The 18,633-nt window shown below is 41.9% G+C and overlaps 2 protein-coding genes across 2 annotated transcripts; one reads left to right on the top strand and one right to left on the bottom strand.

Moving 5' to 3' along the window:
* The first annotated feature begins 4,432 nt into the window (after positions 1-4,432).
* LOC149277448 (ficolin-1-B-like) lies at positions 4,433-7,681 on the top strand. The gene is made up of 9 exons (XM_089502897.1): positions 4,433-4,511; positions 4,882-4,995; positions 5,088-5,141; positions 5,332-5,367; positions 5,636-5,671; positions 5,748-5,875; positions 6,413-6,542; positions 6,678-6,812; positions 7,428-7,681. Exons 1-9 carry the CDS (start codon positions 4,433-4,435, stop codon positions 7,679-7,681), a joined length of 966 nt encoding a protein of 321 aa, XP_089359023.1.
* Positions 7,682-10,640: 2,959 nt separating this feature from the next.
* On the bottom strand, positions 10,641-17,433 carry LOC149277449 (dual specificity testis-specific protein kinase 2-like). The gene is made up of 9 exons (XM_089502898.1): positions 17,415-17,433; positions 16,609-16,808; positions 13,661-13,782; positions 13,198-13,246; positions 12,592-12,741; positions 12,222-12,395; positions 11,799-11,882; positions 11,507-11,593; positions 10,641-10,751 (listed from the first exon to the last, which is right to left on the bottom strand). Exons 2-9 carry the CDS (start codon positions 16,792-16,794, stop codon positions 10,641-10,643), a joined length of 963 nt encoding a protein of 320 aa, XP_089359024.1. The 5' UTR covers positions 16,795-16,808; positions 17,415-17,433.
* Between the last annotated feature and the right edge of the window lie 1,200 nt (positions 17,434-18,633).

The following is an 18,633-nucleotide window of genomic DNA, read 5'->3' on the forward strand; positions in this document are numbered from 1 at the left end:
CGTCTACTGCTTCCATTCCATCGATTTACCAGTCACATCTGGTTAGATGTATTTGCTATAATAAACGTTTCTTTGCATCTCATGTATCTTTCACAATTTGGTCGGTTCCAGAATAAGATCAGGAAACCCTAAGATGTGTCATTTGCACAACGTGCTCTTCGACAAGCTGGCGAGTGTCACTCTTTTTACCCCCCCCAAGGCAGAGAACTCGCCCGCGTCTGCACACACAATGTTTGGATGTCAACACTCGTTAGCTTTTATCTTTTCTGCCTCTTTTTCGGGGCGATCCATGTCTTCGCTGCCTCTTCCTACAGCTACGGTTTTGTAAGACGAGCATGGTGACGAGTCGCTGCTTTCTCAAACGATTAGACGGAGGCTTTAATTACTAATGAGCGCTCCAGGTTTTATTACGAGACGCCATCTGTTTCATTGTGGAGCGTAATTAATTCTTTTGTACCGCCGAGGTCAGCTCCGGGTCCGGCGCTTTCTAATTTGTTTATTAATGAGTGAGTAGAGGCTTTGAGAGCAACAATTTTATGTTTGAACGCAAGAGTCTGTGTTTTGTTTTTTGAGATTCGGGCAAATAAACCTATTAAGCCAACAAGATCAACGTAGATAAACACAGAGTTATGCATTTAGATATATGAATTATACTTTCTAAATCACCCAGACGAATTCACAACAGAAAAAAGACACAAAACAAGTCATTCTCAGAGCGCCCTGTAATAGGAGACGTCCAACAGAAATTGCAATAACAATATATCCTATAAAAAAGGATAATTTACTACAAAAGGTAAAGTGTGTTATTTAAGAATATTGTTAATAATAATATTATAATAATATTATCCATAAACCGTTCTTCATTAATATCCCCCCTGAAATTTAGTAAAACGTTCATTCTTTCTGTGTCACAGATGCACAGCCTCACTTTTATCAACGTTGAACCTCTTTATACCATCAAGATATATTTGGTCAAGAAATTTGATCAGATTTTTTTGTGAGATTTCTGGAACTCTACGATTGAATACAATTTTACTAAACATTTAATACCACGTTTTTAATTTTACCATTTACTGAAAATTCTATGAATCGTTACAAATCCTGGACTTAAAAAAGACGCCTTTCGATGCTCCAGACTCCATGTCTCTGTGACAAGCCTTCCATAATATCTTTAAAATATATATATTTCACAGAGTTATAGATATATTCAGATGAAGACATTTTTGGTTGTGATTCATATGATAATTGACCTAAAAATCCAGAAGGTGCCAGGATTATATTTCTGCGACTCAACGATATTCCTTATTGAGATACATCTGCGCGTTGTTACTTTGTATAAGAATAAACACACTAAGCAAAAAAACCACAAATACTTAATTTACTTGATTCATTCGTGAAAAAAAAATAGATCCAAAGTTTATTATTATTCATTTTTGGAAGGTGACCTTTAACCTTATGTTGTAATGCTTGCTGCTTTAACTCATTCCCACGCAGGGGCTGCAGAGAGATCGTGTACAGTGTATAGATCAATTGGGGTAACTGACACTCGACTCATTATATTAACCTAGCGGACTGAGAAATCCCAACTCGCATGCAATCGCCTGGTCTAGATCTTATTACATATTAGATATTATTACACTGTTTCTCCAGGACCTGAAACGCGTTGGCAAGAAATCCCAAACCTCAATCAGAGGAGCAACCAATGTATTAAGTAGACTTTAGAAAAGCCCCACCTGTGTTACCATGAAAATTTTCTCAAATCTTGGCTATAAGGACTGGAATTTACCTCCATTCCATTAAAATCTACATTATAATTTGTAATAGAAATTAAGAAAAAAAACCTTACTTTTTTATTTGTTTATTTTTATTTTATTTCGTTTTCTATTTTTTCCCGACAAATGAAACACACAATTAAGGAATGTTGAACAGAACAGCTTATCCAGCAACCGAGATTCTTCATTTTCGCTTCCAGTTGGGGGAATTCAACCAACTTAACTTAATTAACGGAATGACACGAGCCCCTCGCAAAACGCGTTGGTTCCAGTAAATAGAATGAGCTTTTTTCCCAGTCTGAAGTTGGCCATATCTTATAAACCTAATTAATTAGCACACAGATGGGTTAAAACAATATTTTCTTACAATTTTTTTTAGAAAACCATATTTTAAAAATAAAAAATGTGAAATGCGTTGGTTTAGGGAGAATAAACCTTACAGAGAAAGGTGGTTTTGATCATTCATTTTTACGATGTTAATAAATACGTGGTGCTCGTTTTATTATTATTATAGCCAATCAGATAGAAATGTCTGCTTATAAAAGCTTTGGGCAGAGTCTGATGATATCCCTGGCTTAATTAATTAGGACGTTTCCTGCTCCTATGGACAATAAAAATTAACTCTTTTTAGTCTGTAACACAAGATAAAAACGTGAAGCTTAATATCTGCATTAGACATGATTTGTCAGATCCACTTGATGGAAAACTTTATTCCAGGTTAGAACCATCAAAAAATATATATATAATTTTATACAAACAAAAAAAAAATACCACTACACGAAAGTGAAAATTCAGACTATGTGATGTAAGGCAGCGTCCAAACATAAATGATTTCCCCCAAAATCCGGTCGTCAGACACAGAGTATCGCAGAAACACGAGGTAGAACAGAAGCAATAAAACTGGATTCAAAATGAGGCGGGGCCTCCCGGGATAATTGGTAGAAACTTTAGCCAATGAAAATCCATCTTTCCGCGAGGTGTCATATAGTAGAGGACAATTGGTCAGCCGCAGCCCCGCCTTCGAGTGAAATTGACAGGAAAAAAAAACCAAAGTCGTGGATGCGAAAATCCACAAAAATATAATCCAGTTTATTTAATAAATAGAAGGTTCCGCATTTGGGATTTTTTTTTTTATATATATTTTCGATTCCAGATTTCTGTATAATTTCCAAGTTAGAGAAAGTCCGAGTTTTACGGCCCCCTCCCCGATTCTTCCAGAGTCGTCTGCGACTCCAACATTTCAGCTCAGGGTTTAGCACCAGCCCTCCGACGGAGCCGGCCCCCCAATTACAGACTTCCAGCATGGGTATGTCCGTTGGGAAATCTTTGGACAAACAAAGGGAACGGACCAACAATTTATTGTTTTTTGATTGGGTGCCACCTATGACCCTTCATTAATCCAAAACATAAAACGGGACTGGTCGGCCTCGGGGCAAAGAGTCACTCTGGTGGCCATTATTTCAAGAAGCTGGGGGCCATCAGCTTCAAGTTCTCCACGTGACCCCAAAAGTGCAACAAACCTTCCGATCGTACGGCTCTCCGCGCAACATTTCAGGAGCCATCCAGAACGCCGAGCCGACCAGAGACAACTTCCGCTCCCCGTTCTTCAACGACGGCTCGACCACTTCACGAGCCAGACCGAAATCCGTCACCAGGGCTTCCCTGCCCCGGTGAGACAACCTGATCAGGCAGTTCTACAACACAAAACGGGAGAACATTGCAGAAGAGTACTCTGATTAACGAGTCTACGACTCCAGAGACTAAGAGACAACAACTTCACCCTCCAGCATTTCGGAACGTTGTAGACTTCCCAGAAAACCACCGAGAACCAGACTATATGATCCATCTTGGTTAATACGAGCTCATTGACCGTGGCTTCCTTCTTCATACCTTGGAGTTGAGGTCTCGATGGTAAATGTTCTTGGAGTGCAGGTAGACCATACCCCGACTAATGTCACACGCCAGGTCAACTTTCTCTTTCCAGCTCAGGGAAATGTCTTTGCTGGCCAACAATTCTTCGACACATCCCCCATTCACGTACTGAGAGGAAGAGAACACGTTACTGGAGGAGGCGGAACAGAGCTGGAGTCCACAATAGCGACCAAAATCTTCTACCATAGTATCCATCAGCTGATTGAGTGAATGAATGAATGAATGAGGGCAATTATTGTTAGGAAATAACCCTTACGAAAAAATTACTGCAGTTTTTTGGACATGAAAAAACTGCAATACTGCACATTTACTGCAGTTTTACTGCATTTGTACTTCACTGTACTGCAGGGAAGAGGGATATGACAATTTTCTTGTAGTTTAAGAAGCCAATAATAACTTATGACGGTTTTACCGCCTTTCCCCCGACATCGCTCATTATACATAACCCGCTTTTTATGTAATTAACACAAAATGAGGATTCTAAACCTAACGGAACTCCTGTTATGTAACAAGGAACAAGGAGCCTCTAGGTCTTGGCGGTTGAGGAAGGAGTGAGATCAGCCGCTCTTTGTTGGGAAATCCAGTTTGCATAACACAGGAAGGTCGGTTAGGGCGCGGAGATCTCGAAACCCTTTATAAAGGTGCGGGGGTAGATTTCAGGGTATTTCTGGTCTCTACGAGCCTGGGGTGTGATACTTAAACCCCCACGGACGGCGAGATCCGCAATGATGGCCCACGCTTGGATTTCACTAAGTGCCCTGCTGGCCGTGTCTGCCACTCTGTGCCACGCTGAGGACACCTGTCCAGGTGAGTTTCATCTTTAATCACCTTTTTTAACCTCCTAAACCCAAATTAGATGAATTTAGATTATGTATTGCTTTATATATTATATTATATATTACATAATGATTCTTACATATAATATATATATTACATAACGATTCTTACATTCTGGTTAATTATCCCAATATATATAAATGACGGTTAAGTAATATTGAACACAATGTTTTCTTTGCTCACATATAAAATCTCTTTATTTTTTGGTAAAAATACCTTATTTTTTTATTATAAAATGTATTTATTTCATTTAAGAAATCATGTGATATATATATATCAGTTTTAGAGCTGGCTGTCAAATTGGAATAAAATGTATTTATTTTCCCAATTTTCTTATTAGACGTGAAGCTGGTTGGAGTTGGGGATTCAGACAGGCTGGCCATATTAAGGGGGTGTCCTGGGACCCCCGGAGCTCCTGGAATACAGGGACCGCCTGGACCTGCTGGTGACAAAGGTGAGCATTCTACCTTAGCATGTCCATTCTCTACCATTTCTGCTGGGAGGCTGTTCCATTTATCTACCATAAATGTCTTCTCTTATTCCCAGGAGAAAAGGGATCCCCTGGAATTCCGGGGAAGATGGGTCCTACAGGGATGAAAGGTAACCGTCCCCCCCCCCCAGGGTAAAACGGAATATATATATAATATGTAAATTAGGAAGTTGTGTCTTCTGTGATGAGTTTATATTTAAAGAATATTAACGTAGGTAAAAAGTCTTAAAGAAGCCGAAGATATCCTTTGGTCACTTTAATTATTTCTGAAAATCATCATTTTTTCCCCCATATTTATAGGTGAAAAGGGAAGTCCTGGAATCCAAGGACAAAAAGGTAACAAGGAAAGAATTATGGATTCGATTATTTTATGTCAACATTTGGTATGATTTGGGAGAAATCACTTAAAATCGTGTTTGGAGGAAGAAGTATTCTCCATCGCCTGTGGAACGGGGTTCTTCGGGGAGGAAATGCCAAATTCTCCAGAGATGGGGGATAAAGTGGAAATGTTCAAAAATGATTAATGAAACGGAGCTTAACATTTAGAATGCATATTTGTTAGCATTTAAGTCATGAATTTTCATTAAAATGTTCATTTTTACAGGTGACAAGGGAGACCCCGGCATACCTGCCCCAGGAAGTAAGTACCACCTGTTCTCCTGTGACGAAGTATTCACTATCGTATCTCCAACGTGTCCCTTCCGTGTCCCCGGCAGCTGCACAGAACTGTAAGGAGCTGATGGAGCGAGGAGCGTCTCTGAGCGGGTGGTACACGGTGCACACGGATGACGGGCGTCCTGTCACGGTGTTCTGTGACATGGAGACAGACGGCGGAGGATGGCTGGTATGTATCGAATTAACTGGAGTATAACATGCAGGGCCGGCAACTGCGAGGCTGACCTGGCCCTTTAAGGCCAGCAGCCTCCTGATGACGTAGGTACGGCCGACGGTTGGATATGCAAAGCCACACACTAAGTTTGCCACGTAGGGCGAGGTTGGGCATATCCAGTCGATGGACGCACACTGGAACACCGGATGTGCCACCGGAGCATCAGATCGGGCGAACATGGGGTGTCCATGGCCAATGGATGACTGGGCATTTGCTTGGTGTGCCAGATGCCCAGTACAATAGTTGCTGGAAATCAGCCTGGACTCGCCAGTTGGGGCCTTGGCAATACCTCTTTCCTGGTGGCATCTACAGTAAGATCCAGCCATGTAACGTTAGAGTAGCTTTTGGTGAGTCTCATAGAGTTAAAAGGACAGGGCCCCATTGGACCTCTTAAGGTATGTTTCTAGGGCCACGATATTGTCTCAAATTAGTTGTTCTTTGGTGATATAATCTAAGAATCTGATCTCCCTTCCCCACCTTCTTTCCATCTAGGTTTTCCAGAGAAGGGTAGACGGGTCGGTGGATTTCTTCCGAGGTTGGGACTCGTATAAGAAAGGCTTTGGCCAGCAGAGCAGTGAGTTCTGGTTGGGGAACGATCATATCCATCGCCTCACGCTCAGAGGTAAGGTCCGCCATCTAATTCAGATCAGGTGATATGCCTCGGGTGAGCAGCCATCCCACCATTATATTCTTCTGAACGCTCATACACTCATTTTTCCCTCTATCATTTTATTCTTTCCCCCTTTTTACCCTCTAGGAAAGTCCCAGCTTCGCTTTGATTTCATGGATTTTGAAAACAACCGCACCTATGCCACGTACAGCGACTTCCAGCTGGCAGGGGAAAGCGCCAACTATACCTTGAGTCTGGGCAAATTCCTGGGTGGGACTGCAGGTAACAGGGGCATAATTATTTTTTATTGTTTTATATAGCGCCATCATGGTCCGTAGCACTGTACAATCCCACTAAGATGGGTGGGTAAATGTTGATGTCCTCACTTCACATTTCAACATCAGGAAATGATACCCATATCCATATACAGTATTTCGTTAATAGCTGACCGTGATTTTAATGACTATTGTTCCTGCTGGAGAGTAAATTTGAGCATGCAGTCCCAATCACAGCCACTAGATGTCAGGCACGCACTTACTCAAGGAATCCGCGCGTCTCTACCTACATAGACATCTCTATCATAAATCATTTCACGGAAAGACAGAACTTAAAGGGGAGTCCTTAATTAATGTTTTTTTTTTACAGTTTTGGCTGAAACAGTTTAGCAGATAAAACCTTTTAATGTTGCTTTTTAGATGTTACTAGAGGCCTTCTTGTTCCAGGCCTTCCATTGATTTAATACACCCGTCTATGATGTCTTCTGTCTGGGGGCAGCTCTCGACGACATAGAATGTAACGCCTAACGGGTTTTATCGGCTAAACTTAAACTGGAATTTGATATTATGTTTTTTAGGCTTTTATGTTATATTTCCATATCTGCTCTGCTTCTATTTCCAGGCGACTCGTTCTACAGTCACAGAAACGTACCATTTACCACCAAAGACAGAGATAACGATTCCGCTAAGACATCCAACTGTGCCATTAGTTACAAAGGCGCTTGGTGGTATACGGCCTGTCACAACTCCAACCTTAACGGCCTGTACCTCCGGGGCGAGCACAACACTTATGCCAACGGCGTTAACTGGAGAACAGGCCGTGGGTTAAAATACTCTTACAAGATTTCGGAAATGAAGATCCGACCTCAGTCTTAGAAGACCAAAAATGACCAAGTCTTGCTGTAAATAGCCGGAGAGCGCATTATAGTCTCCTAACTGCTGGTAGAACCTACTGGGGTGGCCGCTTTGGGAATTTGCCTTTGAGTGCCAAGTGGTGTTTGGCAAAATGTACTTAATGCCACCATGCTTGTTATACGGCTCAGCCTCCATGTAAGGCCCATCCGGCCCCCGTCTAGTCGCCCGTTTCTCCTGCTGTAAAGACTCAAACCTTAATCAGTCGTTGGTCTCGTCTTAGATTCAGGAGCCCTATGTCTATCCCATGCATGTTTAATACCCTCACTGTATTACCCTCTACCACCTCTGCTGGGAGGCTGTTCTATCGATTTACCAATCACATCTTATTAGTTAGGACTCACTCTATTTTTTTAACCCCTTTATGGCGATCCATGTCTTCGCTGCCTCTTCCTACAGCTACGGTTTTGTAAGACAAGCGGCATGGTGACGAGTCGCTGCTTTCTCAAACAATTAGACGGAGGCTTTAATTACTAATGAGCTGTCCAGATTTTATTACGAGACGCCATCTGTTTCATTGTGGAGCGTAATGCATTCTTTTGTACCGCCGAGGTCAGCTCCGGGTCCGGCGCTTTCTAATTTGTTTATTAATGAGCGAGCAGAGGCTTTGAGAGCAACAATTTTATGTTTGAACGCAAGAGTCTGTGTTTAGTTTTTTGAGATTTGGGCAAATAAACCTATTAAGCCAACGAGCTCAACGTAGATAAAAACAGAGTTATGCATTTGGAAATAAGAGTTATACTTTCTAAATCACCCAGGCGAATTCCCAACAGAAAAAAGACACAAAACAAGTCATTCTCAGAGCGCCCTGTAATATGAGACGTCCAACAGAAATTGCAATAACAATATATCCTATAGAAAAGGAAAATTGATTACAAAAGGTAAAGTGAGTTATTTAACAATATTGTTAATAATAATATTATAATAATATTATCCATAAACCGTTCTTCATTAATATCCCCTCTGGAATTCAGTAAAACGTTCATTCTTTCTGTGTCACAGATGCACAGCCTCACTTTTATCAACGTTGAACCTCTTTATACCATCAAGATATATTTGGTCAAGAAATTTGATCAGATTTTTTTGTGCGATTTCTGGAACTCTACGGCTGAATACAATTTTACTAAACATTTAATACCACATTTTTAATTTTACCATTTACAGAAAATTCTATGAATCGTTACAAATCCTGGACTTAAAAAAGACGCCTTTCGATGCTCCAGACTTTGTCTCTGTGACAAGCCTTCCATAATATTTTTAAAATATATATATTTCACAGAGTTATAGATATATTCAGATGAAGACATTTTTGGTTGTGATTCATATGATAATTGACCTAAAAATCCAGAAGGTGCCAGGATTATATTTCTGCGACTCAACGATATTCCTTATTGAGATACATCTGCGCGTTGTTACTTTGTATAAGAATAAACACACTAAGCAAAAAAAAACAAATACATAATTTACCCGATTCATTCGTAAAAAAAATAGATCCAAAGTTTATTATTATTCATTTTTGGAAGGTGACCTTTAACCTTATGTTGTAATGCTTGCTGCTTTAACTCATTCCCACGCAGGGGCTGCAGAGAGATCGTGTACAATGGGGTAACTGACACTCGACTCATTATATTAACCTAGCGGGCTGAGAAATCCCAACTCGCATGCAATCGCCTGGTCTAGATCTTATTACATATTAGATATTATTACACTGTTTCTCCAGGACGTGAAACGCGTTGGCAAGAAATCCCAAACCTCAATGAGAGGAGCAACCAATGTATTAAGTAGACTTTAGAAAAGCCCCACCTGTGTTACCATGAAAATGCTCTCAAATCTTGGCTATAAGGACTGGAATTTACCTCCATTCCATTAAAATCTACATTATAATTTGTAATAGAAATTAAGAAAAAAAAAAACGTACTTTTTTTTGTTTATTTTTATTTTATTTAGTTTTATTTTTTCCCCGACAAATGAAACACACAATTAAGGAATGTTGAACAGAACAGCTTATCCAGCAACCGAGATTCTTCATTTTCTCTCCCAGTTGGGGGAATTCAACCAACTTAACTGAATTAACGGAATGACAGCAGCACCTCTCAAAACGCGTTGGTTCCAGTAAATAGAATGAGCATTTATTCGGTCTGAAGTTGGCCATATCTTATAAATCTAATTAATTAGCACACAGATGGGTTAAAATAATTTTTTCTTACAATTTTTTTTTAGAAAACCATATTTTAAAAATAAAAAATGTGAAATGCGTTGGTTTAGGGAGAATAAAATACGGCGATTACAGAGAAAGGTGGTTTTGATCATTCATTTTTACGATGTTAATAAATACGTGGTGCTCGTTTTATTATTATAGCCAATCAGATAGAAATGTCTGCTTATAAAAGCTTAATATCTGCATTAGACATGATTTGTCAGATCCACTTAATGGAAAACTTTATTCCAGGTTAGAACCATCAAAAAATATATATATAATTTTATACAAACAAAAAATACCATCGACACGAAACTGAAAATTCAGACTATGTGATGTAAGGCAGCGTCCAAATATAAATGATTTCCCCCAAAATCCGGTCGTCAGACACAAAGTATCGCAGAAACACGAGGTAGAACAGAAGCAATAAAACTGGATTCAAAATGAGGCGGGGCCTCCCGGGATAATTGGTAGAAACTTTAGCCAATGAAAATCCATCTTTCCGCGAGGTGTCATATAGTAGAGGACAATTGGTCAGCCGCAGCCCCGCCTTCGAGTGAAATTGACAGGAAAAAAAAAAAAAAAAAAAAGTGGATGCGAAAATCCACAAAAATATAATCCAGTTTATTTAATAAATAGAAGAATCCGCATTTGGGATTTTTTTTTTAATATATATTTTCGATTCCAGATTTCTGTACAATTTACAAGTTAGAGAAAGTCCGGGTTTTACGGCCCCCTCCCCGATTCTTCCAGCACCGTCTGCGACTCCAGCATTTCCGCTTCCTCTTCCAGGTCGTCCAAGATTTCACCGAACGAAGGTCTCTTATGGGCCTCCAGCTGCGGAAGTAAAAATAAAGCGTTTCAGAAGTTAAGATTTTTCTCTTTTTTTAGGCTCTATGGCAACAACCTATCAGTGCCTGCTTTTGTGTCACCTGACAATTAAGCGTTCCCGACCAAAAAAGATGAACGAGGCAAAATTTTACTTGGTTATAGAATTATTTCGGAGAGGGTTTTGGGCATTATATTAGTTATATTTAGTTATAAAAAGTGTTTTATTGAGCAGATTTTTTAGAAATTAATTTATTTCATCTCCCACATTTGCTGTGATCCAGAACCATGTATCTACCTCATAAGTAAAGGAGGAATTCTACTTTGCTAAACCATATCTAATTGTATAATGGAAAACCAGCAGATCGGCCCCCATCCGGCCCCCGTCTAGTCGCCCGTTTCTCCTGCTGTAAAGACTCAAACCTTAATCAGTCGTTGGTCTCGTCTTAGATTCAGGAGCCGTATGTCCATCCCATGCATGTTTAATACCCTCACTGTATTACCCTCTACCACCTCTGCTGGGAGGCTGTTCCACTTATATACCTCCCTCTTAGTAAATTAAAATATATCACCAAAATATAAATAAAATTTATACAATTTAACATATATTTGGTGGGGGAAAAAAAAAATCCCCTCCCCCGATAATCTCTTTATGGTTGCCATATCAGCAGGTATTCCGGTCACAGTATGGCGTATTATATACATCATACCTGTAAAGGATACTTAAACTGCCCAGACAACCCCCGGCCGCCAAAGCACATTACCCGACAGCAGCTGACGGCTAAATCCAGGACTCGTTTGGGACAATCCCTGATCAGCTCTCGGAAAGCGTCGGCGTCCAGACCGTAATCCTGATGAAGGAAAGGTCACAGGTCAGCTGCTGTCAATCAACGGACACCAAAAACCCGTCATTTACACCGAAAATACAATTCATTGCCGAAAAACCGGAAACACTAAGGGAAAAATAAACAAAAATACTTGAACCTTAAAAAAAAAAAAAAAAAAAAAAAAAAGCACTTCGTGACCCCAAACCCCGTTTTTAGGGGCCGCACGCACCCTCGTTCTAGGCAGGATCTCCGGGTCAGCGGGAATTCGGCCGAGGATTTCACATAATACGATCCCGAAAGAGAAGACGTCCACCTGGAAAAGAAATTCAGAGCGTTCAGGATATTTTCTCAGAAGGGGATACGTCGGCCCTTTGTTGGGACAGCTCAGGGTTTAGCACCAGCCCTCCGACGGAGCCGGCCCCCCAATTACAGACTTCCAGCATGGGTATGTCCGTTGGGAAATCTTTGGACAAACAAACGGAACGGACCAACAATTTATTGTTTTTTGATCGGGTGCCACCTATGACCCTTCATTAATCTAAAACATAAAACGGGACTGGTCGGCCTCAGAGTCACTCTGGTGGCCATTATTTCAAGAAGCTGGGGGCCATCAGCTTCAAGTTCTCCACGTGACCCCAAAAGTGCAACAAACCTTCCGATCGTACGGCTCTCCGCGCAACATTTCAGGAGCCATCCAGAACGCCGAGCCGACCAGAGACAACTTCCGCTCCCCGTTCTTCAACGACGGCTCGACCACTTCACGAGCCAGACCGAAATCCGTCACCAGGGCTTCCCTGCCCCGGTGAGACAACCTGATCAGGCAGTTCTACAACACAAAACGGGAGAACATTGCAGAAGAGTACTCTGATTAACGAGTCTACGACTCCAGAGACTAAGAGACAACAACTTCACCCTCCAGCATTTCGGAACGTTGTAGACTTCCCAGAAAACCACCGAGAACCAGACTATATGATCCATCTTGGTTAATACGAGCTCATTGACCGAGGCTTCCTTCTTCATACCTTGGAGTTGAGGTCTCGATGGTAAATGTTCTTGGAGTGCAGGTAGACCATACCCCGACTAATGTCACACGCCAGGTCAACTTTCTCTTTCCAGCTCAGGGAAATGTCTTTGCTGGCCAATAATTCCTCGACACATCCCCCATTCACGTACTGAGAGGAAGAGAACACGTTACTGGAAACCGGATCTCACAAAAGGAACGGCGCGGGTCCACGATCACCAGACGGTTGGGTGGAGAGGATAAGCCTCGAGGCTTCTCTATTCTAAGCTTTGGCCTTGATGGGACTCCAAAGACCTTAGAGATGCAACCCAAGCTCTTCCTCAAGGTGCTGAACACCTTGTTGACTACTGACCTTATAATCGTAAACCTATTCAAGCAGGAGATTGTCGGAAATCTATGGATCAGTCCAAGTCTGAGTTGATCGAGTGGCTTTAAATAACTTTATCTAATATAAACTTTGGTAACCCCGCTGAGGAAGGAACTCAAGTCAACGTCAGGTCTTGTGAGTTGGGTTACAGTGTCTACTAACCCGCATCGAGGAGATAAAACCCTAAATTGGCTCTTGGGACGCAGTTTTTTTGCCCAATAGCATCGTCTAGAGACTCACCTCCAGCATAGGATAGAGTTTCTCATCCTTCACGCAGACACCAAGGTACCTAGGATGGAAAACACGACAGAATCTCGAATTCGGTGGGAAACGCCTTAAAAACTCAGATTAGAGATCGTGAGGTTTACGGCCCAGAATGTCGCCGTTCCTCCGGTTAGTTTTGTTTTCCTACGAAAATGTACATTAAATCTGCTCCAAATTACAAATTCCGATGAAATAAAGTCCTGGCTACAAGGAATTTTTTTTTTTTAAATCTCCTTTTTTTTTGTAATTTCTTTTAACCCTAATCTGGCTTTTTTCCTCCAAAAACAAGGCATCTAAATAATGAACATTCCAATCCGGAATTCTTTTTTTTTTTTTTTTTTCCTAGAAATAATGATTTTTTTATGAGAGAAAAACCTCTAATCCCGATTATGGAGAAAATGAATGAATAAAATGAAATTTAGTAATAAAAGCAGCTCACCTGACAATGTTAGGATGAGACAGCTTCTGCAAGAGGCTTATCTCTCGCACGATCACCTCCTCGTCTACCTCATTCTTATAAATCTTCACCACCATGCACTTCGCCCCAGCGCCGGGGGTCACCTGCAAAGCAGAAGCGAATGGATTAGAGGCCCGATCCCAAAAATACAGGTCGGCCGGAGCCCAAAGCCGAGGAGATAAGCGCCGGGTCGAAGTAACCAACTTGGTGAACTCGCCAGCATCATAGTGCTGAATGACTGAGAGGATAAGTGGAACAGCCTCCCAGCAGAGGTGGTAGAGGCTAATAGAGTGAATTCAGTTGGTGGACGGATCGCGCTGGGTTCCTCAATTTATAATCCGGTTTTATAATATAGATAGGGAGGATCCTGGATCCCACGAGCCTCGCCCGGGAATGAAGAGCGCATTATGCGCCGTGTTTACTCGCCACCATACGGAGCTCGGCTGCTCTTTGATCGTGCGATGAATTACTTGGATACACAGAAGTCTTGGCGTGGGCTGAATGTACTCCTCGGCACAATACAGGGAGGGGCGCTGGGAATGAATACATACATTACAGACCGAGACCCCCGCGGGGGGGGGGGGAGCGTCCAGTGACCGCGGGAGCCGTATGTCTATCCCATGCATGTTTAATACCCTCTACCACTTCTACTGGGAGGCTGTTCCACCTACCTAACTTGCTTAAAGTGCCATTCCAGCCATCATATGCCCCCTTAACGTAAAGTACTGTAAGGGGGGGGCATTCTGCTGTCCCTTTAACCCCCTCAATTCTAACGTCATCTCAGGATTCATAGAAAGAAACGTAAAGCTATAAAAACCGTACATTTTGTGGCGACCTTGTGAGGTCCCCGAGAACTCGCTGCACCCTTCCTGATGGGAAGTCGGCCCGGCGGCCGGTGCTGAAAACTAATTACCGCGCAGGCAGCTTCCTGCTTTCCCCACAAAACAACCTCCTGTTCTGTGCGGCGGAATATTCCACAGAAGCCAAAAGCAACCAACAAATAAACAAAGCTATAAAAAAAAAATCTAAAAATACAACAAAAAAATATTTTGTTTCTGCCAAATCTGTATTTTCCGTGTCAAAAAAAAATAAAAAAAAATTACCAGGACGTCCCGATAACTGTGGCAAAAACACGCGAGAAACCCGCCAAATAATGACTCCCTTCACAACGCGCTGCGGTCGGAAATTCATATGAGTTCCAACACGCAGAGGACATATCTGTAACTCTCTTTTGTTTTCTTTTAAACAATTTCAGACAAAGCGGATTTCGGTCTCGCCGGGGGCCGCTTATTAACCAATCAAAAGATTACCCTCCGATATCAGGCTGCTTGTTCTGCCGGTTATTTGGGATAATTAGGATTAGCCTGTTGGAATTACAAAGTAAAAATCCAACGAGAGATGAGGTTCCTGATCCAAAGCTCAACGTGCCACCCAATTCTGTGGAGTTTAAACACGCATGGGATAGGTAGATAAGTGGAACAGCCTCCCAGCAGAAGTGGTAGAGGGTAATACAGTGAGGGGATTAAACATGCATGGGATAGACATACGGCTCCTGAATCTAAGACGAGACCAACGACTGATTAAGGTTTGAGTCGTTACAGCAGGAGAAACGGGCGACTAGACGGGGGCCGGATGGGGGCCGATCTGCTGGCGGGTTCTTTGCATCATGGAGCGTTTATTATAAAAGTATCCAAATCCTGATAAAGTCATTAAACAGGAAGGAATCTTTTGTGTTTTGTTTAGAATCTCGGTTGTTTATAAACAAAGCAAAAAGTAACAATTTTGTAACAAAGTATCAATAAACACAAATCTACCAGAATTCTGATTCCAGTTATTGTGGAGGAAACTGGTTGTGGGTCTGATCAGTTCCAGATCCTCAGAAGAGAAAATAAGGACCGGGTGGGAGTCCCGAAGACCCCCTGAGTCAATAAGGGCCACAGATCCCACGCTATGCGACGGTCATGGATAACCCCCCCCCCCCCCGCGCTGCATTAACCCTTTAAGGATAGCAGTTTTTAATATCCTTTTTTTAATAGCAGACATGTCTATTATGCTTAAAATGCTTTTCTAATTTTTTTTTGTCATGTGACCAAATTGTAGGCACCGATAGGCTGCTGCAGCCGAGTGATACATTGTATCATGGACGGGGTACCGCGAGGCATTAAACGTCACGTTGCAAAATGTTTGCGGAAATTAATCCATTTCTGCAACCGAAACCTGGCAAAGTATTTGTCGCTCCTTCCTCGTCGCCGTCGCACAATGCGAGGATTGTTACCCGTTTAGGGTAATAAACTTTCCACAAAGAAAGAATGGAAGTATTTTGTTCTAAAAGAGTAGTCACATCCATGAACAGTCACCCAGCAGAGGTGAACTGCTTGGATGTCGATAAAATTCCTCTGTTAGAAATGATACTTTTTTTTCTTTTTTAACTTGCAGGTAGGAGGGTTTTTTTGCCCTCGCTCTGAAAAGGGTTAATCCCCGAGCGGATTACGCTATTGGCTTTCGCACCAGGAAAAAGGTTTTTAATTTATTAATCTTCAGGCTTCAGTCTAATTATCCAATCATTTCCTGCCATCCGCTGCCAGAGACAGGGAGAGGGGGGCATGATGGGAAATATTCATTTAAATAGATGCAGAAGTGAGCAACCAATCCAGGAGAGAGGGGGAGGGGCCTGATGGGAAATATTAATCAGATACCAAGTTAAGGAGCCAATCAGGTAGGGAGGAGCAGGGGCATGAAGGGAAATATTTAACCAGATGCAAAAGTAAGCAGCCAATCAGGAAGATGGGAGGAGGGGCATCATAGGAAATTAAAAAAACCATATAGTGTTTTAAAAAAAATAACAGAATATATAAAGTTTTTGTTAAGTTGTCGGCGTGAAGCTTATTTTATTATTATGTTTTTTTATTTTTTATTCGGGGGGAGGGTACCTTATAAACCTTGGAGAAGAAGCCGCTCCCGATCAGCTCCGCGCTGAAGCTCTCCCAGAACTCCAGCTTCCTGACGGCCGTGCGGATCTTCTGCCAGCGATCCACCTGGTAATACGTGTCCGACGACTCCCCGAAGTACGGGTTGGGGCTGGGGGGCTCGGAGGAGAGGAGCGCCGACTCGTACATGGCTGGGACCGCCACTAAAAATCAATACAAAAATACAAGAATTATAGAATAATAATATTCATAATAATGAATAATAACAAATACTAATAATCTTAATATTCACAACAATTAATGGTAATAATAAATAATAATATTCATAATAATTTATAATATTCATAATCACAATAACGAATAATAGTACTAATCATAATAAATAATATTCATAATAATAACATTCATAAAAATAAATAATATTCATAATAATGAATAATAATAAATAATAATAATTTATAATAATAACATTCATAATAATAAATAATATTCATAATAATGAATAATAATAAATTATAATAATAATAATCATAATAATTTATAATATTCATAATAATAAATAATAATAATCAGAATAATTTATAATAGTCATAATACTAATATTCATAACAATTAATAATAATAATAATAATAATAATAATAATGAGATATTATTTTTAGACTCGAAGTAATGGTAATTTCACAATAAATGCATTTTATAGAACACAGAATCGTCTCTGCAGCAGACGTAAAGGAAACATGCGGTCCGACGATCCTGGACATTGATTGGCTACTTCAAGCAGCCAATTAGCGGGAGCTCTTTTTTGCGCACGGGGGTCTTAACGGGGGCAGAACAGCCCCCCGCCAATGCATTTGCAAGGGGGACACCATGAAAAATGAAAGGGACCGTTAAAGAGCACCTGATGGCCGGAGCGGCCCTTTAAATCCCACTTTAATAAACAGGTTCCACGCGGTTCCAGAACATTCCGGTGTTCCCCGGCAGGTGACCGCGTTCCGTGTCGCCTGCAGCAGATAACATGCGACACCGAAGACGAGGACATTATCACGTTCATTAAAGGGATTGCGTTTTTCCTCCCCTTTTATCAGGATCTGAAGCTGGGCGCCGCGGCCCGGGAAGTCCCTTTAATCCACCGGTCCGTCTGCACCCGATCCTTCGAACGACCGACGCGATTAACTTATCTGCTGAAATCGCCATGGAGACGGCACACAAACTGGCGACGCGGCTGCACGCGAGACCGACGACTGATTAAGGTTTGAGTCTTTACAGCAGAATGGGGCGACTAGACGGGGGCCGCCGGGGGCTGATCTGCCGGGGGGTTCCGGGTTTCTGCATGCGTCAGATATGGTTCTGTTCCTCGCCCTTTTCAGGGTGGTCTTAGTTTGAGTCTTAAAGAATGAACAAAAATGTCTTATTGTCACCGTTACCACGGATACAGCTTCCCCTGACATAACGTCTCTGCCCAGAGGCTACTCTCCAGCAGTAACTCACATTCACGCTTTCTGCCCTTTGGTATCTGAAAGGGGCGCTTTGTCCCGGCGCAGCCTCGGCTCGGATGAAAGGAGCGTTTAAAGATCAGCTTTCTGGCAGAAGGAAAGGGTTTTGCTTTCTTGTTGTTAGGGGAGTCCGCGCGGTGCTGCAGTCGCCGATAACAACAGAACCTTGTGACCCCCTCTTTGTTTCTCCGAATTCCAGACGCGCAGATCATGGAATTCCTCCCCGTATCTACGTCGGTGTCCGTTTCCCAATAAAAGGGTCTTCTTTATACGTTTCCATGGCAACAACAATGAGAAAGGAAATAATAACGGACCGATGGGATTCTCAACCTCCCCCCCCATTAGACATTTTTTACGGGACAGTGTGAAATAAAATAACCGTATTGTGAACTTTCCAGCTGATGCGCCGTATACCTAAAAAACGCCATTCCAGCACGATCCGCCGCCCTGCCGATCCTAACCCCAGTGAGCCAAGCGCTAATTAGCCGTGTCTGTCAGGGCTTACGGAGGGATTACCCCACAAACGCCCCGCGG

The sequence above is a fragment of the Sceloporus occidentalis genome, unplaced genomic scaffold, assembly GCF_023333645.1.
Source record: "Sceloporus occidentalis isolate IW3139 unplaced genomic scaffold, rSceOcc1.0.p SCAF_214, whole genome shotgun sequence".
NCBI classification, from domain to species: domain Eukaryota; kingdom Metazoa; phylum Chordata; class Lepidosauria; order Squamata; family Phrynosomatidae; genus Sceloporus; species Sceloporus occidentalis.

Coding starts and splice junctions, on each gene's coding strand:
- LOC149277449 (XM_089502898.1), bottom strand. CDS start 16,794: ATGTACGAGTCGGCGCTCCTCTCCTCCGAGCCCCCCAGCCCCAACCCG. Junction 13,783..16,608: donor TCTTCTCCAAGGTTTATAAG/GTACCCTCCCCC, acceptor TCTGCTTTGCAG/GTGACCCCCGGCGCTGGGGC. Junction 12,742..13,197: donor AACTCTATCCTATGCTGGAG/GTGAGTCTCTAG, acceptor TCTTCCTCTCAG/TACGTGAATGGGGGATGTGT.
- LOC149277448 (XM_089502897.1), top strand. CDS start 4,433: ATGGCCCACGCTTGGATTTCACTAAGTGCCCTGCTGGCCGTGTCTGCC. Junction 4,512..4,881: donor CGCTGAGGACACCTGTCCAG/GTGAGTTTCATC, acceptor TTTTCTTATTAG/ACGTGAAGCTGGTTGGAGTT. Junction 5,672..5,747: donor CGGCATACCTGCCCCAGGAA/GTAAGTACCACC, acceptor TGTCCCCGGCAG/CTGCACAGAACTGTAAGGAG.